The sequence below is a fragment of the Euprymna scolopes genome, chromosome 6, assembly GCF_053919585.1.
Source record: "Euprymna scolopes isolate OS-2025 chromosome 6, ASM5391958v1, whole genome shotgun sequence".
Lineage (NCBI taxonomy): Eukaryota > Metazoa > Mollusca > Cephalopoda > Sepiida > Sepiolidae > Euprymna > Euprymna scolopes.
The window spans coordinates 92,622,386-92,645,607 of NC_136487.1; the positions used below are offsets into that span (position 1 = coordinate 92,622,386).

The following is a 23,222-nucleotide window of genomic DNA, read 5'->3' on the forward strand; positions in this document are numbered from 1 at the left end:
GTAATTTTCTCCTTAGAAAAAATATTCTGAACCTTTTTTTTTTTTTTAAAATTCAATTTTCACCCCAAATAAGGCACAGTGCCACTTTGAAGCAGGGGGCTACTATCAGGGACTTAATTAGTAGGGTCATTATGAAGGGAGATGAGTAGAAAGATGTTTGTTCACATTACACTTGAACTTCTGCATATCAGTAGTTGGGAAAGTAGAATCTCGGAAGGGAGTTCCAAAGACCCGCAGTTCTGGGGAAGAAACTATTGGAGTAAGAGGTTTTCTTGCACCTAGGGATCTCTACTGTAAAGGGATGAGACTTAGTAGCTTGTCGGGTTTGTCGGGGGGTAGTTACGTCGGGGAGGTACAAGTGTTTGCAGTTCGTCAGAGCATTCACCATTAAAGTATTTGTAGAACAGGCAGAGGGATGCAACATCTCGTCGATGGGACAGAGGCTGAAGACTAGATGACAGTTCAGGACCTATCAGGTTGGCGACTCTCTTTTGAACCCTGTCCAGGAGCGAGAGACAAGCAGCAGATGCACCAGCCCAAGTGTGACAACAGTACTCCATACATGGGCGAATGGTGGCTTTATAGAGGTACAGGATACTGTCAGGCGTAAGTAGTTTTCTAGCACGGTAGAGTGAGCCAACCTTCCTTGCAACAGCCTTGGCAATGCTCTCAACGTATCTATTCCAGTTCATATTCCCTGTAAACGTTAAGCCAAGGAGTTTAAAAGAAGTACTTTCAGGCAACGTGTTCTTGGCCATTGCTATTGGTGGTAGAGAAGGTTTCTTGTAGTTATTGAAGGAAACAAGCTTAGTCTTAGCAGCATTGAATGTGACCATCCATTTTTGTCCCCATTCCACTACAGATTGGAGGTCATCCTCTAGTGTTTCTGTCATTTCCTTGGATATGTGTTCATTTGTTTTCCCCTCATATCTGCTATAGAGAGTGGTGTCATCGGCAAATATACCCATCTCCGAAACAATTTTATCAGGGAGGTCATTTATAAATATCAAGAATAATAGAGGTCCAAGGATAGACCCCTGAGGTACTCCCGCATTTATGTCATATTGTTTAGATGTACGACCGTCGGGGACAACTTGGATTTTTCTCTTACTTAAGAAGGATTTAATTACATTATGAATTCTTCCAGTCATTCCATATGATCTAATTTTCCTTAGAAGACCATTGTGCCATACCCTGTCAAAAGCCTTAGATATATCAAGGGCTACCGCTCTACCCTCCCCTGTTTTGTCCAATGAACGGTATATACGTTCAGAAACTACAGTTAAGATATCTGCTGTTGAATGGGCTTGCCTGAATCCATATTGTTTGTCAGTCAGGAGTTTAGCAGCTGTTAGGTGCTGGACTAGGGCTTAGTTAACTAAGGACTCAAATATTTTTGTGAAAAGCAGGAGGAGGCTAATGGGAGCGATAATTTAGTGGGTCAGTTCTTTCACCAGAATTCTTGAAGACTGGTACCACAGAAGCGGTTTTCCAGCAGTCGGGAAAGCAAGATTCGTTAAGACATTTATTGTAAAGTTTGGAGAGAACTGGAGCAACCTCGGCAGAGCATTTTTTTAATAGCACAGCCGGGATGAGATCTGGTCCACATGCTTTTGAGGTGTCTAGGTTTTTTATAATAGCATGTACCTGAGAAGGGGTGATTTTCAAATCGTCTAGTGTGGCGTCTGTTCGCAGAGGAAAATCAGGGAGTGAGTGGTGTACCGGGTTCAAATCAGGTTTAAAAATATAAACTATTTTGAAACCATCTTTTATGAATCTTGATGAAATTAATTATTATTTATACATTTTTGAGATTATGAATTATTCTTTTTTTAATGAGAAAAAGCAGATTTATGCCCTACCTCTTAGTTTTTGTTGCTATTTGACTGGATTTTATTTTTTGTTTTATTTCTTCCTTTTTCCTATTTTTTTTATTCACTTCAAACAAAGCCACTGAAATGGAATTAGTGACCAGATTTATTTGTGTTCACATTACATTTAAATTTCTGCATATTAGTACAGTTGAGGGAGCAGGGAGGGAATTCCAAAGATAAGTGGTTAAAGGAAAGATGTTATTAGAGGAGAAAGTTTCCCAGCATCATGGGACTTCTACAATGAAGAGATGGAACTTTTCTGTTTGTCGTGGATTTGAAAGTTGAAAGGGTACAAGTTCAGTAAATTCATTGGAACACATTCCATGGAAATACTTGTAAAACAAGCACAGAGATGCAATATCGTGGTAATGGGACTTAAGCTTGGTAGATATTGTAGGACTTATTAGGTTAGAAATTCTTTTTTGTACTCTGTACAAAAGTTAGTCTAGTGAATTGTACGCTGGACCACGTGTGTTTACTAGACAACCTGCTTTTTTTGTATGAAAGTTGGCAGTATCGCCTATTTATGTATTCTAGTTTGTTAGCTGTGACCAAAGAGTTTGAAGTGTCATCATCTTTGGCAATCAGTGATTGAAAAGGTTTCCATAATTGTCAAAGAAAGGAGCTTTGCCTTGGTAGAATTAAATGTAACCATCTATTTTTGGCCCCACTTTACTACGGTCTGGATTTAGTCATTGCTTTTGATGTGTGTGTTTGATTTTTTTTTTTTTTTTTTTACATAGGCATCACCACATTATCAAGGCCAAGAGGCCACTCAAGGATAAGGGTTAAAGAGTGTACAGTAGAAATTGGACAATATAGTAATCATTAGTTTGTCTGCATATTGAGAATAGAGCATGGAGTTATCACAAAATATATTGCACTCGGATGCGATTGAATCAGGAAGGTCATTTCTGAAAATCAGGAATAATAAAGTTCAGAGTATTGCACATCTGGCACACTAGCATTAATGTGATCTTTGGATATACGGCAATAGAGGACATCCTGGATCTTTCAGCTAAGAAGGCTCTGACCATAGTTAACATGTATTCAATAATACTTTATAAATTAATTTTTCTCAAAACACCTTTATGCCAGGCCATGTAGAAGGCTTTGGATATATCAAATGCTATCTGCCTTATCCAATATATGGTACATGCGTTCAGAAAAGACTTGGGATACCACAGTAGAATTTGGTTGCTTAAATCTAGTCAGAAGTCAGAAAGAAGTTTAGCATTTTCAAGATGGTGAACTCTCACTAGATTGATAAATTGGTTAAATAAGTTAGATTAATGATTCTAACTTAGTGGGAGTTTACAAAGATAAAGGATTCTACATCATCAGGATTAGTTTTAAGCCTTTGGATATTTATGAATGACAGCCTCTTCCTCTTTCTTTGTCTTATCTGGCCATTCTTTTCCTTCTTTTAATCTCTGAAGTATTTCAAATGATTTGTGATGGGGATAGAGAAGACTTTTGTTCCATCAAAGAACAACTTCCTGTATCCCCCTCCCCCCAATGAAGACTTTGTCTTTTTATTAGGTTGGTGCAAAAATAATGTTATATGTATATATATATATATATATATATATATATATATAATGTCAAGAAATGACATTATTTTTGCACCAACCTAATAATTTTGACTTTCTTTTTTATCAAAATTGTAATTAAACATTTTTTTTACTATTTACCACTAACAAATCATCCAAGTTGTTTTAGTTGTTTTGTGCTGATCAACATCAGGAGATTCATCTCGATTTCAGCTTATATTCTCTGTTCTCTTTTGTTTCTTTTTTTCCAGAGCGTTTAATCAAAGCTTACTTTCTGATTGTACGTAAAGGCATTCAGGATAGTGTACCAAAAGCTATCATGCATTTTCTGGTGAATTATGTTAAGGACAATCTGCAAAGTGAATTGGTCAGTCGACTTTACAAAAAAGAGGAGATCTGCTCGTTACTGGATGAATCTGAACACATTGCAGCTCGAAGAAAGGAAGGACATGAAATGCTGCAGGTCAGTTGCCTTCTCTCTACAGAAATTAACTGTTGGATTATGAAAATGAAACAATCCCTATTTATGATGGAAGTAAAATGATTGCCTGTCACATATGGGAATATCTCCTTTATATTAAACTAAATACATACATGCACACACGCGTATGTGTGTGTGTGTGTATATATATATATATATATATATATATATGGTGACCCCCAAAAAACGGGCCCCAACTCTAATTAGGCCCCGTTTCTTAGTATTTTGTCCGAATGAAATGAAACTTTGGTCATAACTAGTTTATTATATTCAAAACATCACATCAAAACACTAGGGTCTTTGGCCTTTTTTTCTCCGTTCTACAGCATATGTTCTAGATGGTCTCCATTTAGCTTTTGTTTTTGTTTGGTCACCCTGTATATATATATATATATATATATATATATATAAATAGTACACATTTCAGAACAAATAAAATTAATTGCCCCACTTTTATGCCTTATGAGAATTAAAACAACATATATTGCTACTAAAACTTATATCTAAAATATTTCTAATTTTTTTAAAAATCCATTACATGATTTTGATTTGAGAAAATGGCTAAAATTTAACGGTTCTTAAGAAGAAACTGAAATTCAGGAGACCTTACTATGTAAATCTGAAATATTTGAACTTTCAAATGGGAGGTTGTATCCATATTATACTTCCTAAGATCCTATTTAAAATACTCCAATGAAATTGAAATTTCACACCCTTTTGTACCACCATTGCATAAACTAAACTAAATATAGCTTATACGTACACCTAGCAGTTTTGTTCCAAAGTTCATAATGGATATCGGTCAATTAGTTTACAAGTGTATTTTGTACATAAAATAGATAAACACATACATTTACCTAAATTTATACAGCGATGTATACATGCACATACCACATTATGCTGCTGTAATAGTGTAACATCCTAAAGCTGCATTCTGTTTTTCTACAGCCATATTCATATAGAAAAGTAGATGTTCTATAGAGGATAACATCTATTTACTGTTGTCAGTTTGCAATCCCTCAAAAAAGTTAGTGTTCGTGAATGTGCCATCATTCTCCCACATGCAACACCTGGTATTCCTAAATAGTCACCCATCTAGTACTGAACAGATTCAACATTGTCTAACTTAAGTGATTTAACAAGAACTGGTGTGTAAATATAATTATAGTCGTATTACAATATTTTCCATTGCTACCATTAATTGGTGTGCTAACTAAACCCCATGTAAAACCTTAAAATAAACATGCAAACAAATATATATCTGTGTGTGTGTGTGTGTGTGTATATATATATATATATATATATATATATATACACGTTAAAAGCATTTAATAAGAATAAATGTTTAAAGGTTTGTATCTCTCGTGGTTGATGGTAGCCGAATGGTTCGGGTCCTTGCTAATGAAGCCAGATATGACTTCTGTTGCCGGGGTTTGAGTCTGGCGTTAATCATGGCACCTTGCACTGAAGATTCCCGAAAGGATGAAACACTAGTGTCTGTAGGTATTTAATTATTATAGTAAATAATTATATATATGGTACTTTTGCATTTACCGACTCCTATTTCCATGATGTCACCCTGGCATATCCTGGCAGCTTATGTAAACCACTGGAATATGCTGAGTGCTGATCAAATTTTAAAATGCTAGAAAAAAAAAAAAATCCAGCAATTATTTTATGGTAAATTACCATGAAGAAAAATAGAAATACAATAAAGATAATATCAACCTACTGTAAGTTTCATGAATGAATATATATATTTTTTTAATGAAAACATTTTTTTTGTAAGAAAAGTTTTTGAAAACTTTTATATATATATATATATATATATATATATATATAGCTATTTTGTTTGTAGGGTTGTAGCATTATGGTTTAGTACTATCACTAGAAAACTCTCCTTAAAAACGTCATATCCTCTAAAGATCCAGAGTGGTTCAAGGATCCTCTCAACATTGTTTCCTCCTGTTAAATAAGGAGTTGACAGTAAAATATTATATCACTAGATTCATGGTGACATCTACAAACTTTTTTAAAGATGTAAAATTTTTGTACAAATAAAATAAATATTTTCTTCCAGTTTAGTAACTGTTGTCTGCTGAGACAGTAAACATTCAAACCCATGGAACAAATTCGATTTGTTTTTTAGCTGGCAAAAATACGTGCCAAGAGGTAAAAATTTAAAAATTGAAACTTGGCAGGCATAAGTATATGCTAAAGTTGGTTAATTTTTTTTAAAGTTTTGATATCCATCTGTCATTAGCTCAGATTATAACAAATAATGCTGGAACGCTAAATATTTTAGTTTCGATTCTAGCAGATGACATCCAAGTCATATTTTTTAAAACTTTTCAAATTAATGAGTAAATAGTCCTTGAGCTTATTTAACAATGAATAAAAATTAGTTTATAAAATAGATAAGCACATACATATAGCTAAATGTATACAGCGATGTATACATGCACATACCACATTATATGTTATTATACAATGATACATTCGTATCATTGTATAATAACAGCTAGTGGAGCCCATAGAAATTTCAAAATTGTATTTTTCATCTATTGTATATTACTACTGTGCTTAAAAATATTTTCATGCTATGAACATCTGATGTGAACACAAACCCCACAATATTATTCTACCACTTTTGTTCAAACTGAAACATACTTAGCTAAGTACTCTGGTTAATGTAGTTTCATAATGCATCTAACTATGGAAGTGTCTTTCCAAAACCCTTGTAGGAGTTTGTGACATAATTTAGCATTCCTAGGTGATTGTTTTAATTTTGGATTATTGTTATTTAATCACAGTAATTATAAAGAGCTCAGTGAATGGAGTTTAAAACTGCTTGAATTACTCAAATATCCTGAAAGATTCAAAAGTTAAAAGAATTTAAAGCTAAAAAAATTTGGGAATTAAAGTTTATATCATTATATGGGGAAAATAATTGAAATCATGAACAAATTCACAGCAAAAATTCATAAATTTATTCACTATTTTTGGAACAATTTGGCAATCACTTGTAAAATTTTATGTTCTGCACTAAATATCAGCAGTTTTGTTATTAAGACATTGAGTAATGGATAAACATGTGATACATTTGAAGTTTGTGTGTGTGTAAGGATAAAATACTTAATATATCATAAAATTTTATGGAAATAAGATGTATGAAAAAGACAAAAAAAAATTAAACACTGGAAGAAATAAAAAACAAAATGAGATTTACCAGTTTTGTTTGGATCAATGAACATCTTCAGAAAAAGTGAAGACTTAAAAATTTATTGAATGAATTCAATAAATTTAAAATCTTCAATTTTTATGAAGATGTTCTTTGATTTGAATAAAACCGGTAAATCTTGTTATTCTGATTATTTCTTTCCATGTTTGATTTCTTTTTTCACAAACACATTTTATCAAATTAGTGCTTTATTGTTATAGTCAAAGTTTTCTTTATATTTTTAAAATTAATTCAGTAAGCGAGAATTTTTCTTTTTGAATAAAATCGATATAAAAATTATTGAAAGAAAAAAATTGTCTGAAGTAAAAAAAAAAAATTTAAAAAAGAAAAATTAAATTTAAATACGGCAATTTTCAAAATGTTTTTGCTAAGTTTTTTCAAGTAAAAATAGAAAAGACTCAAATGTAATATTTTCTAAAAATATTTGGATTAATTTATTGACATTTTATTTAAAAAATGCTTTTTTTTTTCTTGAATAAAATATTAAAAAAAATTTCAAAGAAAAACTTCGAACCATGTTCATTTAAAACACAACACAAAAGCAGACAACAGCACTCAGTTGCCAATGAGATTATATTTTCATATTGTTTTTCTTAATTTAAAAAAAAGAAATTCAAAATATTTAAGTTTTAATCCTTAAAAAATTAATTAGAAAATAATTAACCAAAAAGAGTTTTGTAAAAACATGATTTTTCTTAAAAACAGTAATAAATTTTTCTTAATTTTTTTTTAAAAGTTATAAAATCAGTGTGGTCGATGCTGATTTGTCCTTCTGCTGAATCGGCCATGTTGAAATGTCCCATTCTCCCTCAACAAAGTTGGAAGAAACCATGCAAATGACATCATCCAATAAAACAGTTTGAAGATATCAAAAAGAGATTCTAGATGACATAATAGATGCTGAAGTAATAAAAGAATGTCACCTATTAAAACACAACCTTGCCATAATTTATAATTGATTGAACAAATAACCTATCTCTCTCACCTTGTTCTGTATTTCTCTCTGTTGATTCAACCAGTCTCTAAAATTACTTAATATCTCTGATAACATTTAAAGAAAGAGTGACTTTTTTTTTTTTTTTAGCATATTCATCTAATTTACATCTATGTGTCGGTATGTAATGTGTATGTAAATTAGATGACAAAATAATAACAAAGATAATAATCTTCAGCTCTATAATAAAGATCAATGTGTTTTTAAATTTATGTATGCTAAAATATATCATAAGATATATTTTCTTCCCATCACACAAGTAAATGTACTTCTCTCTCCATTCTATCATGGGAGTAAGAGTCAAATGTAAATCGTTTTATCTTTTTTTTTAAAACTAGTTTTTCATAACATCTGTATTTCAATATATATCAAAGTTTATCGTTATCAACCTCTTGATTTTTTACTATGTTGAATATTCATTTAAAGATATATTATTTTTTAAATTAAAAGTTATACTGGCTGGAGGTGGGTGGAGGGTCATAACATCAAATGACAGACATAATATTTTTACTGAGTTCTAAAGGCAAGCCAGCGACAGATAGGTGGAGAGGTATTATATATTCATTCTTTCAAAAACTTTGAGAGCATTCAAGCATTATTAAAATTTCGTATATATCAAAATAATTCTGAAAATTATCTCCTATTAATAAGTAGTCGAACTTGTTTTGTGTGCATATAATTTTTTAAGGAACTTCTCTTAAGCTTACTTGGTTGTATTTCCTCTTCAACTTGTTTGAGAATAAATATACAAGTTTCTGGTTGTAGTTTAAGGTGTGTTCTGATTGGGTGTACAATACTAAGAATAATAAGGATTGCCTATTTTAACTTTGAAAAACAAACTAATGTGTAAAGTTGAGTTTGCAAAAAGAATATTTCTAATTTTAGGCTGGTCAAAGTAAATACTGTTTTAACTCACTAAAAAAAATAATTCAATAAATAAAAACACATGCAAATTAAATATTTGTAAAGATTATTTTCTTTCCAGCCACATATATATATATATAAAAAAAAAATTGGCCCAGAAATGAGCAAGAAATTGTGAGTTAAGTAAATTAATCATCAATGTCGCATGATAACGGTTGACAGGCTGGAAATGCTACATAATTCCATTCTATGAACGTCTGGCATGAATGCAAACCCTCATCATATTATTGTACACTTTTTTGACAGAACAGATACTACACTTTAATCTTAGTTTTAATCTGACCAAGAAAGTATATTTTAGTTAGTTTCATATTTAATACAACAGCAATATCAGATAAAAATAAAACAAAAATGACTATTTTTGCATTGCATGACATACAATTGAACATGAAATTGTAATTGTATATTATTACAAAATCTTTTGTCTTTTCAGGCTCTACAACGTGCCAGTCATATCATAGGTGAAATACGAGAAATCCATTTATGGTGATGAGTTGTTGCTATTTTGGGCAGCTTTATTGCTCCTTTTCTGAACATTTTAGCAGGGACGGAGGCATTGGCATTTCAACATGGCTGCTGCCTTTGCTCATAAAAAGTACCATCTTCAATATAGTGTTGCTGTCAGGAGATTTTTTTTTCTCAACTTTTCGCCTCCTGATTTTCCAACATAAAACAGATTAAGTGGAACCAGTGTTTTACCCCAGGGTTCAATTCTTCGGCTCTAGGGTAAATTCCCTTGATTGATATAACATCTCTTGTTGCAACAGCATCAACAGAAAAAAATCTCATTTCCAGCCTGCCCCTGTCGATAATGTCCCCCCCTTTCTTTCTCTTTTTTAATTAGTTAACAACTTTCTAGCTTGTTCTGATAACTGAGACTTCAACTGATCTTTGTTTCTGATCTCATTTTATAAGTGCTTAAATCCTTTTCTGTTCAATCTGAACTGACTCGTAAGAAAAATCTTATTGAACAGATTTCTATTAATTTCAGAGACAAAAAAAGTGACTTAAAATTTTTAGAGTAGCTTCGTTTTTCATTATTTCAGTTCTTTTTTATATGCAAAAAATTACGCATAAACACACATGCACACACAACTCTATTTTGTCAACTCCTAATTCTTTAATCAACAGGCATGTAATGAGTCTTGTTTGAATTGTGTTCTTCTATTGGCTATGTATGCCCCCCCCCTTACCACTGACTTCAGTGGAGGGAAATAGTGAGGGATATGAGTACTGGGAATTATGACAGAAGAGAAAAAAAAAATTTACATGGGATAAAAAAAGAGGCTGCTATTTTATGATTGCATTCCACATTTGTTGCCTGTTGATCAAAGGGATCAAAATTCAATCTGTTCATCTTCTTTTTTCTTTATAAAAAAGAGGGGGAAAGGGGGGGGGAAATAGTCGATTGAGGTTTCTTTCTTCAATTATTTTCATCTTTGTAACTTAAAATAATAAACTGGTATTACGTGGGTGTGTTCTTGCATTCTCTTCGTATGAAGGAGTGTTTGAAACAATAATTTGAAATAAAGAATGAATTTAGATTTTCTGTAATGAATATAATTGAAGATATGGTAAGCAGGCAGTTTACCTAACCAACTGTAAAAACCACTGCCAGTGAGTTTGTGAGAGTTTATTTAAAATAATTATTTTTACTTTTATTATTTAATGTCATCTATTTGTAATTGCATTTTTTTTTGTAAGGAAGACAATACTTTTTTAAGCATCCAGTAAAAAATAAAATAAAATCATCAACTAAATACCACTACTGGATGAACTGCTAACAATTTTTATGAGAAAATCAAAAACAAACAAAAAATCTATTTATTTAAAAATTGAAATTTAATGAAGAAAATAGATTTGATTTATTTTGTTTAAATGTTGACTTTCTCTAAATCGAGGCCCATAAGCCTTCTGTCTTTACTATGTTGGATAAAGTTGAGATGATATCTTTCTCATTCATCTTGTCTTGTCCATTAGTTATGCCCGGTTACTGATTTCAGGACTTCTTGGGTTCAGTTGCAGACTGCCTTATATGAGAGAGAAAGAGGTAGTGGGGGATAGACTACAGTTTGTATTACCGTCATCTTGATTTTAGGCTTAAATAAAGGAGGGGCATACTCCTTTGTCTTCTACCTTTTTTAATAGTGAGTTTTCTCATTTTCTAATATTGTTACTTTAAAATGCTATCATTTGACATTTCTCTCTCAAGTAGGTATTTTTTTTGTTTAAATTTCTACGTTGTGTGTGCTTCAGACTGGATCCAACCAGCCAAGTTCTTCTACTTTATAGAAAGCTCAGGGTTCCTCTCCTTACTCTTCCAATGTGGAATTCTGGGAAAAGCTGGATTTATGATTGATTGTTAGAGAAAAAAATAATGTGCTGTCTTTTAAAATTGTTAATAAAACTGTTTATTTATAAACCTTGACTGCGTTGTCCTTTCTGAGTGAAAAGATTGAAAATTAAATTTAATTTTACTTTTTTATTTAATATTTTGTATAAAATGGATGTTACTACTGACCTATTTTAATCCAACTAATGAATTTCTTGCTGTATGAATAAAATTTTTATTGAAATTGTTCAATAAAAATTTTAGAAGTTACACGTGGCAGCCATAAAACCTACTTTACATGAACCTCAATACCATCATCATTGTATTCTGTTTAACATCCTTTTTACATGTTAGCATGTGTTGGATGGCTTTTAGAAATTGATTTCCAAACCAGGTCATTACTCAAACTACATAACCTGAAATGCAACAGATTTTCTTCGGAAATCAATTCCTTAGTTGAAGCAAGATTTTTTATAGGCTGGATGCCCTTCCTGGTGTGATGCAGACCAGTGCTTTATCAAGACACCCTCTCTAGTTGTTTGCCTAAGGCTAAAGAGTGCTCTTCCCCACTTTGCATAAAACTAAATATAACTTGCAGTGCAACACCTTAGGTTGAGAAGAAAGTTCTTTCAAAATTTTTAATTTTGATTTCAAATGATGTATATTCAAATATGTTTTCGTTATAATACCTTTACTTTACATATCATTTTGGAGAGCATTTTTCACTCTATCTAATCATTTAAATTAAAATCGTTTTAAAACGATTATGTATTCTTTTCAGAACGTTAATACAAGATGGAAAAAAAGCAAATTTGCACAATTTTCTTAATTCAATTCTAGCTAGGCCGAACAGCTTCCGAAACAGATTGTGATATCAATGAAGCATTTGGTTCAGGAACCACTACTGAACGCACAGTATAATGGTGGTTCAAGAAATTTTCTGGTGGTGATAAGTCTTGAAGATGAGCATAGTGGTCAATGTTGCAACGATTAATTAAGAGCTTTAGTTGAAGCCAATCCATGCACAACTGTTTGGCAACTTGCTTGATAACTAGACGTTATCATGTATACAATGATTTCCAACCACTTGAGAGAGATTGGAAAGACAAAATAATTTGATAAATGGGTGCCTCACGAATTGAACGACAACCAAAAGAAACACTGTTATGAAATGTCATCTCTTCTTTTATGCAACAAGAATGACCCATTTCTCAATCAGGTTGTGACTTGCGGTGAAAAGTGGGTTCTTTATGACAACCGACACCAACAAAGCTCCATGACACTTCCCAAAGCCAGAGTTGCATTAAAAGAAGATCACCAGTCAGCATGACTGGTTGGTGCTCTGTGACTGGTCTCATCCAGTATAGATTTTTGAATGCAGGTGAAACCATTACGGTGGTGAAGTACTGTCAACAAATGGACGAAATGCATCAATAACTTCAACAACAACACCCAGCATTAGTAAACAGAAACGGCCCAAATCTCCTCCATATCTATGCTTGATCGCACATTGCTAACCTGACCTTGCAGAAGTTGAGTGAATTGGACTACGAAACTCTGTCTCATCTGCCATACTCTCCAGGCCTCTTACCTACTGACTACCACTTTTTCAAGCATCTTGACAATTTTTTGTGTGAGAAATGCTTCAAAAACCTAAGCAATATCAAAAAAGTCTTCAACGACTTCATTGCCAAGACACTTGTTTTGTGCTGTTTCTGATGGCACTTATTTTGATCGATAAATTTTTGTTTGCGCCGAGATATATTCGTCCGAATTTAAGTTAAAAACCGCAAGAACTTATCAACCTGATACTTATCAGCTGTATTTCAAAATTCATAATGATTGGCTACTTATTTTAAAGAGTGAATTCTACATACAAATATATATACAAGTTAGAAAAGCATTTCATCCAAGGCATGAAAATTGTTAAACAAAATGTTTTTACTATAGGCTTTAAAAATAGAGGTACAAAATTCACTTTGAAATTTATTTATCTTCAAAGTGTACTTTTATGAATTTTACAAAGTAAGGTATGCAAATTTAATACCTTACTTTGTAAAACTTATAAAAGTACACTTAGAAGATAAATAAATTTCAAATTGAATCTTGTACCTTTATTTTTAAAGCCTATAGTAAAAACATTTTGTTTAACAATTTTCATGCCTTGGATGAAATGCTTTTCTAACTTGTATCCTATCTTTTTAAGTTTATATTTTATTTAATTTATTAATTTGGATTTAAAAAAAAGATGAATGTGATTTTGTATGTATTTATAAAAACTCTCCTACTCTCTATTTCAGATTGTATTTCTCCTCACACCACAACTCATTTTTGCAACCCCCTCTTTGTATTATTACAGGTCTGAATATTCTCTCTGTTTCAGTTTGTAATTCTCCTCACTCCACAACTCTTTTTTGCAACTCTCTCTTTGTCATACATGTCTGAATAATAAGAAAATCTGAATTTTTTTAACAAAAACTTTAAAATAACTTTTTTAGATTAATTTTTTTAAAACTTCTTTCAGAATAGAAAATCTTTACAATTTAATAAGGAACATATTTCATATAGATTTCATCAAAAATATTCAGTAGATAACGAAAAAAATAGAGATGAAAATTTCAAAAGGAGTGTATAACTGGTTACGCTCAATAGTAGTCCTCGCTAGCGAAAGACTTTGTTATTTAAAACATTTTGTGTCCTGCGCTTCTGCGCGAGGACTAATTATATATATATATATATATATATATATATGTATATATATATGACCTACTTGGCCAATAGAAACAAGACTTGATTGAGACAGAAAATTATTTGGAAAATAAAATACCTAGGGATTTGATGCAAAGAACAAAAAACAAAAACTCTGTAAAGATTATCTATAAATATGACCCACTCATTGCTTAATAAATGCTATACGGGCATACCAAAGTGGAAGTTTACAAGTTGGTGTGTGGGCATCCAAAAGAATTTTATATAAACTAGATAAAATTGAGATCGACCTTTGTCGATTCCCGTGCTTCCTTTACTCTCTCTTTTATCCCAGTGCCACTGTTGATAATAAAGATATATCATCATATTTTTATACATCAGTGTTGTTTATCGTTTAGAAAGCAGAAATACAAGATCTCACTAAAATCATATGAACGTTAAGGCCATATACTTCTGCTAAGGATATCCAGCTGCCTTATGATCATCTCACAATCAATCTTGGTATCCAGTTGCTTTTCACTCAAATGCTAAATTGACTCTTTTTAGTATAAGATCCATCATTAGAGTATGATTTTTTTTTTCACACACAATCAACAGATACTTTCACCAAAAGATTCGTTGGCCTCAAGCAATACACCAACCATCAAAGAACTTGTCACCGCCCATATATGCAGTTATTTTTTTTTCCATTCACTTGTCCTGCATATATTTTAAGAAATTGTCATATACTTTGTCATCTCAGCCTTTGTGACTTTAATGGCTCCGTGTTTGATGCTGTATGCAGTCACCTACATGCTTATAACGGGAGTGTCTGTTTTCCGCACATGATAACAAAAAATTCCTTGATGACCTGAGAAGCACCTGCTATTTTACCTCCTTGTTGACATCACAGGTTGCCATACTTCCTGTCTGAGTGACCTAGCAAACTCTTCTAAGTTCAGCCTAAATCTCAGCAGGTGTCGCTTTTGTCACTCTAGACATCAATGTAGTTATTATCAATGTTGCCTTCTGGATTATGTCCCTTTGTAGAGGTGAGAAAAAGAATGAATCGATTGTACAATCTTTGGATGATTACCTTTCACTTGAGCAGCAAAGGATATAAATGGATGCGATTCTGGCATACAACATCAGCAAGAATTTAATTTTACCTTTCAAGGAGTTTTTCACCCCAGTACCAAGTTGCAGTCTCCACAGGATCCAGCAAAAGATATAAAATGGATGCTTTCATCTCAATAGAAGAAAGGCAACATTCTCTGTACATAAACTGTTTGCTAAAACGATCTACCAGGGGAGGTAATCACAATGCCTACCATATCCAGGTTTCGTGAATTTGGTCAAACATTCAGATCTTATATAGATATACACATACTCTCTCTCTTTACGTGAGTTGTGTGTATACGTGTGGCATTGTATGTGAGTGAGGTGATAGTAGTTTCTATTCTGCCTTTTCCATTTCACCTGGTCATGATCAAGGTATGTCTGTCGCCGTTTCGTATTCTTTTTTTGACTGCATTTGATTATCTCTTTTTATAGAAAACATGAGGATTATAGAGCATGTTAACTTTCAGCGGAGAAGAGAGTTTTACAGTCTGTGGACGTAATTGTAGACATATCATGTGACTCGTTATTTGTAAAATTTGGTCTTTTTTTTTTTTCTGTTCGGAATCTCCATTGGTACAAAATTTGATGTTTTTAACATGTAATTTTGATTCATAGGATTTAAAAGTATTTTAATCCTATAATCAATTCCAAGCTGATTTTGGTTTCATAAAATAAGTTCGGTTTGGCCCGGTGTTGTATTTTCGTTTCAGTTCTTCAGTGTGGATCATTTTGGAAAACTTGCCTTCAAATAGAGGCCTACAAAGAAAGGAACAAGAAAATAAAGTGAACAAAATGTTTTTGCTATTTTTTATTTTTTGTTTCATTAATCTACGAATTTAAATCTCTTTATTTCTATACTATCCTTATTGAAGATAAAGAAGTAAATAATTTTAGGTGCAAATCTAGAATTTAACCTAATGAAAAAAAATACAGAACAATTTTATGATGAATGTATCTGACATGAATGTCATATTGCAAAAATTATGTGAATTGATCAAGTAATTTTTTTTTTTTTTTTTTTTTTTTTTTTATCAATTTATGAATTTTGGAATATGACAGTTTCATTCCATGACGAGTATGTATTTGAAAGATTTTTCAATTTTTTGAAATTAGATATTGAATTTTGGACCTGCAGTTTTATTATTTTGATAATTTACAACAGTGTTTATGATGAATAAATTATAGTTAAATAGCAGCGATGGAAAAGACCTAGAGGGAGATTAAAAACCCAGATGGAGAGACAACAGTGACAGCCAATCGAGTTCTATTTGACTATGCCTAGCTAGGGATAAAACAAAGTGGAAAGAAACTAAATATGGATTCCTCCTCCAGGAGTGCATTTTTTTTTTTTTCTTTTTTTATAAACCCTTGTGATGATCAGCAGTTGTTAATTGTCTGCCTTTTCATGAAGAACACAGTCAAGTTCAATGCTAGTTTAACCATGAAATCAAAATGAAACAAATAATGCTATTGATTGTGAGCCAATGAGTCATGTTCATCTAGTCATCTGTAAAAATTGGCATAGTTTAGGATTTTTTTCTTTTGCCTGCATATAAAACAGATACTACACTTAAAATATTTATTTAAAAAAAATATTAACAAAATTACATTTTAAACAAGGGCATTGAAAAGTGTTGGAAAATGGTTGTCATCCTTTTGTCATGATAACTAGAAAATGTCTACCCTACTCTTAACTAGAATCATTAATCACCATAATACCACATTCACTGTTCTTTAAATTTCCTAAATGGTTAAAAATTTTACTGAAAATAAATGATTATATGCAACAATAATTGGAAAGAATTGTGGAGTGGGGCAAAACAAAGAATAATGAACAATTAGTAAAACCTCTCCCAATCCTTTCTAAATAATAGATAACCCACTGTTTTCCAAGTTCTTTTGAACTGAAAACAAGGAGGCCAATCTCTAAGTGGAAGTGAGATCTAAATGGGTGAGGAGAAAAAAGGAGTTTGGAGAGTGAGTAATGTCCTGAGCTGAATACAATTTGGGTGGGGCCAGGACGAAAAAAATTGAAAATTGAGAGTGGGTATCTTGGAGGCACTTTGATCCTATCCTGAGAACCGGATAAAGTGTAATCTCTCAGATAATTAACAAAAAATTATTGCATTTTATTCTTTTTATTCTACATTGGATTGAAAGTTTTTGGTGGGTAAAGTTGTCAAAGATAAATTGTCATGAACATAAACACATTTTATCTTTGATTAATCATCATTGGTAAATAATATTTTGGATACAACTGGATGCAGTTTCATCTTCCTATTTACTGACCTTCCCACAAAGACTATTAAACTCAATGTCAGTTTTTAATGTGGTGGAAATCCAATTCCCTGAAAAGGAGAACTCTGGATTGAAAAAAAAAAAAATTAAGTTGCTTCGGGTTAGTAGGATTTCTCATCCACTAACCCAGGATAGAAAAATGAGGTGTAGTATCAGAACAGTTGCTACACTTTGCTCCTAGCCAAATATCAATTAGTGGGTCACAAAGTGGAATACAAACCAAACTATTTAAGGGGCATCTTCAAACTATCTTGAACCGTTTTTGCTATGATTCTTTTTCCTTTAGTCAGCATACCATTAAGTTGTTTTGGAAGTCTTGAATCTGACATGTGGCATATACAATACTGTTGCAGTATGGTGTGTGTTGACAAGAGGCTTGACCAGACTAAAATCTCTGCATCTGGTATTTTGTTTTGCCACATGATTTTCATCATTATAGAAGCAGGTCATGTGAAAATGATTCAGTTTCTTGGTGTGTCTTGCATATACGATCCAAATCCCGCAAGTATACATGAGGAAAAAGTATATACATTGGGTAAACATGTGAGGGTAAGTCATGGTCTGAAAAATGTTCCGCAATTCCTAATTACACCTCTCCTGAACTACTTTGTTAAAGTCTAATAATGGCAATGAAACATCCAGGACAACTGAAAATAATGGCAAAATGAATGAAAAAAAGACTTGTGCTATTCTGGAGTTTTCCTATTAGATTACTTGCACAACTAAGATTTGAGAATCTAATGTACCCTAGTATATAATCCATAGCTGGAGGAAGGATAAAGAATACATAAATTTCTTAGGGTTACATATATAACTTACTGTATAATTATTAGGGCTAGGACAACAGCATATTCTTTTCATTGCTTTGACTCTCGAGTGTGTATCTGTTATCTTATATGCTTTTATATAGAGTGATGTGGTCCTCGATTGATTAACTGTGTCGGATATATACTCGAGAGTCAAAACAATGAAAAGAATATGCTGTTGTCATAACCCTAGTAATCATCTTTATTTAACCATGTCTTCTACAAATATACAATTTAATTACTTTTAGATGTTGTTTTACACTTGAAAAATTTAATCTAAACATTTACTTTGCTGCCGTACTGTTCTAAATTATTTGTTTCAATTATTAGGTCTTAATATTGTCAATATATCCAGAACATCAAGATGTTTGATCAGATGTATTGCTCGCTTGGCAGGCTGAAAATAGGCTCAAAGCATTTCCTTGAATAATTGTGATGTAGCGGTGCTTGTAGAGCCAAGTAAACTCACAATGGTTTTCTATGTGGTTTGACATTGATAGACTCAGATAGTTGAGAAAGTCGTGCACAGTGGAACCAATTGCTCCACTCGCCTCCATGGTGATCAATTTGAATACGAATCTATTGTGAACATCAGCATATTTTTTTTGCTTGCAACCCTACTGATTCTGTTATTGACAATGATGCATATGTGTGAATACAAATCGCATCCATATTAGCAACCGTTTAAGAATAAAAACATTATTAGAGAATTTGCCATCCTCCCTGATGAGGTGAACAAGTGCAAGGATCAACTGGAAGCCAATAATGTTCAGGACCATTAGATGATATCATTCAAAACACTGTGTCTCGGGAATCGGCTGGTTCTCCTCCTGCACAATAGTCTGTTCTCCTCCTACACAATGGTCTGGAGTCCATACACGTCAATTGACTGATCACAAATCTAAAACATTCATCATCCATAAGGTCCTTGCTGATGGCAGCCGTGTTTGTCACTGGACTTTCTTAGACATTCAACTCTGGTCTTCATTTTGATCATGTATGTACTACGTAGCCTCGTAGGAGATGTCCTTTTCTCTTCCTTGCAACTTCTATCTCACAGAAGAGATGTTGCGAGTTTGTCTCTGATGTATCGTTATTTTCATGGAAAGTGTTCGACTGAGCTTCAATCTATGGTCCCCCCTCGCAAAACTTTCACAAGAAACACTCGTCTAGCTGTAAACACTATCAATAATTTCCCCCACTCTTTATCTGTGCCTAAACCTAAACGTAGATTCCATGAACAAATCTTTTTTATTAGAACTGCACGCCTGTGGAATTGTCTTCCGTTTTCCTGCTTTCCGGCTGACTACAATATGGTTGTCTTCAAGTCTAACGTAAATAAGTTCTTGATGAGCCGTTCCATATAAGTTATCAAATTTAACAAATTTTCATTACTAATGATTATTATATTGTCCAATTTCTACTGTACACTCTTTAACCCTTATCTTTGAGTTGCCTCTTTGACCTTGATAATGAGTTGATACCTATGAAAAAAAAAAAAAGAAAAAGTCCAATGTGAACAAGTTCTAATTGAATCGTCCCCCTAAGTAATCCAAGTTTCAAAATTCCCACTGTTTACTATGCTAAAATCACAATGACTAATGTATACCTATTAACCCTTATCCTTGAGTGGCCTCTGGGTCTTGATAAGTGGTGACACCCTTGTAAAAAAAAAAAAACAAAAAAAAAACATCCATCAAACAATTAGAAAATAATTTACACATTTTTTTCTTTTATATCATAAGCAGAAAAGGAGGAATAAATATCACAAATTTGATGAGTCTTTTATTGATCATGCCACTTACCTGTAAGCAATCAGGTTATTCTTTTTTAATTTTCCTAACAAAATTGCCATATGTCTCTGTAATAATTTTAGAAAGAAAAAACTGTTAATGTGTGTACGGTGGAGGTATTTAGAAAATTGATGGTATATCTTTAGAATAATGTTCTACATGGATAAAGAAACCTTTTTGTGTGGTAATTGCTGTTGTGCTGATCATATTTTGTTATCTGTATTTGCTCTGTTGTGTTCTGTTACTTGAAATAAGAAAAGCCAACATTTGTAGGATAAAAACTGGGTCCACTCATATTTACCTGTTAAAAGAAGCCTGGCTGATCTTTCTTTTGAGCCCCATGGCTTTTATATTTGTTTATTATCATTTTTACATGGTTTTGTTGGTGTACCTGACAACATCAGGCCCAAACCTTAGAAAAAATAGTGCTTATCTATTTTATATGTAGAAATAATAGTGCACTATCACACACAACATATATCTTCGATGTTTATAATAAAAGAATTGTCTATAACTCAGAAACTAAACGTTTCCAGATCTATGTATATGGAAACATTTTTCTTGATTTACACATGCAGAACATAATTACAAAGTTATGTCATCGATTTTGCAAACATCCTGTATGTATGTATGTATGTATGTATGTATGTATGTATGTATGGGATGGGATGGTTTCTTTTTTCCTAAGTGTACGAATGTAAAAGTGAATTGGACATGGATAAAACTCATAAACTTCTTTGGTACTTACGCAGAATAAGGACTGTGCTATCAGCAGAATTTTCTGCACAGTTTATCTAAAACACCGAAAGATGCTGAAAGTCGCTGCAGCCAATGTCACTTAAGAAACAATTATTTGTTATCATTGGTTTTATATGAAAAAATTGAATATTTATCTTGATATGAACAAAAAATTTTATTTAAAGTCAACAAACAAAATTTGTTTGCTATCAGCTATTTGTTATTCGAAATGGTGGGATCCTTCTACCACTCCAGAAGATATCTCACTGCTAATGCAATTCTCTATCTATATAAAAGCCAAGTACGTCCAAGCATGGAGTACTGCTGTCACATCTGGGCAGGAGCTGCTAAAAACAGCCTATCCTGCCTTGACAGAGTACAAAATAGACTTCGTAGCCTAGTGGGGGATGCCCTTTTCTCTTCCCTGCAACCTCTCTACCACAGAAGAGACGTTGCGAGCCTGTCTTTGTTTTATCGTTGCTTCCATGGCAAGTGCTCCTCTGAGCTCCAATCTCTGGTCCCTCCTCACCAATCTTTCATGATAAACACCCGTCTGGCTGAAGCCACTGTCAGTGGTTTTCTCCACTCTTTATCTGTGCCTAAATCAGGACGTGGATTCCATGAACGGGGCTTCTTTATTAGAGGTGCACGCCTGTGGAGCTCTGTTCCGTTTGCCTGTTTCCCACCTGACTACAACTTGGATGTCTTCAAGTCCAACATAAACAAATTTCTGATGAACCGCTCCCTTGGGTAAGACACTTAATGGAGTCTCCATTGCTAGCGATTGCTATGATGTTGTCCCGTTGATTACTGTGCATGCAATGGCCCTTATCCCTGAGTGGCCTCCGGGCCTTGATAAGTGGTGACTACCATATAAAAAAAGAAAAAAATTTATTCATGAAACTTACCTTATAATGATTGTTTTTTTTTTCTTGATATGAATTTTAATTCTCTTTATTAAAGTTTCATAAAAATTTCCCAATAATTATTCATTGTATTTTCTTCATAACAAAAAAAAAATTATTTTCATATTTTGATTAATTTTTGATTGAATTATTTTCGTAATAACAGAAATAATATATTTTTCATTGAAAACATTGGCCAGCATTCACACGAGAAAAAAAAATCATGAAACTTTCATTCAGCACATTTCAGCATTTTCCAAACATTCTGACAATAACACCGCCTCCATTCTGCAAAAAATACCACTTGTTCAATTTACTGTCTTTGAATCAACCAATTTTATTCACCTATTTTAGACACTTTTTACAAAATGGGTTCAATCGTATTTACAGCAACTTGTTCCTCTTTGAATTAGACAATTTTAATCATATTTACAGTGACTTGTTCCTCCTTTCAAAGGACAAGTAAAAAAGGAAACCTGAAGAGGATGTGGATAGATAAATCTCCTTTAAACCATCATATTCAGTAGGCAAGTATTTAGATATTCAATTTTCTGTTACTTTTAAAATTCAAGCATCAATTAATATTAAGCTTGATTTTCCTTATTTGGATTCATCGGACTACTGTTCTCATCTTGAGTATTAGTTTCTTAATATTTTTGTTGATCTAGCCTCTGTAACCATCTTCAGGTGTGTCTTGGCGAACTCTGAATTTTTTCTGTTGAACTTACGAATCTGCACAGACTTTCAAACAGAACCCTTTATTTAATTCACAGGGGTAACATGCTCTCGTTATGTCAGCTATAAATGGGAGTCCTAAGCAAATCACAATTGCGTTTTGAGTGTTGGCCACACTGAGGATTAAATCTTAAACCCCTGAAGAATGTAACTTTACAACTGAAGTACTTACAAGTACTTTTTCTACTATACCATGGGTCCATAAGATTTCAGAGTACGACAGAAAGATTCCGGGGTTTGACAAGATGCACCTGAGGAGGGTCGGAGGTTATATCGACTGAAACGATGTAAAAATAACACTCAAAATGAGAACAAAAGTCCAAAGAATCCAAATAATATAAATAATCACTCTTCACCTCGAAAATTCATAAGCACAAAACTTTATTTTGTTATTAGTCCCTCAACAAACAAAAGATTGGGCTTAGTAATTCACTCTCTTTCGCCCGTTCATTTGTCTGCACTTTTCTCACTAACAACACCTTGAACTTTTTGAAATTTTGCACAAGCATTAGTCATGGTAAAAGTAAATTTGCCAAAACAAAATTTGCCAAAAGTAAAATTGCCAGAACAGATTTTTCTGGGATAACTTTGATTGCTCCCTTAGAACCCAGTATGGGGGTAAAATTGGCCCCAAATCATTCATCTGTCCGTACTTTTCTCAATAAATTTTTTTAAAATTGATTGAATTTTTTCACAAACAATTTGGTTAAAGTAAATTTTTCACTCTTGAAAGGGGAC

The 23,222-nt window shown here is 32.7% G+C and overlaps 2 protein-coding genes across 6 annotated transcripts in view; one reads left to right on the plus strand and one right to left on the minus strand.

Moving 5' to 3' along the window:
* Positions 1-11,495, plus strand: part of LOC145277792 (dynamin-1-like protein) — a 103,510-nt gene extending 92,015 nt beyond the window's left edge. For both annotated transcript variants that reach the window (XM_080129608.1, XM_080129609.1), the window contains 2 exons: positions 3,679-3,890; positions 9,501-11,495. In XM_080129608.1, the coding sequence (XP_079985734.1) occupies positions 3,679-3,890; positions 9,501-9,557 (269 nt within the window). In that variant the 3' untranslated portion in view covers positions 9,558-11,495. The remainder of the gene's footprint in view (positions 1-3,678; positions 3,891-9,500) is intronic.
* A 2,647-nt stretch (positions 11,496-14,142) lies between these two features.
* LOC145277794 (uncharacterized) overlaps positions 14,143-23,222 on the minus strand; it is an 87,265-nt gene continuing 78,185 nt past the window's right edge. For 2 of the 4 annotated variants that reach the window (XM_080129613.1, XM_080129612.1), the window contains exons 15-16: positions 20,119-20,174; positions 14,143-15,965 (exon numbers count right to left, since the gene is read on the minus strand). In XM_080129613.1, coding sequence (XP_079985739.1) covers positions 15,851-15,965; positions 20,119-20,174 — 171 coding nt within the window. In that variant the 3' untranslated portion in view covers positions 14,143-15,850. Of the gene's footprint in view, positions 15,966-20,118; positions 20,175-21,956; positions 22,762-23,222 lie in introns of those variants that run through there. The other 2 variants (XM_080129614.1, XM_080129615.1) reach the window with 2 other exon arrangements.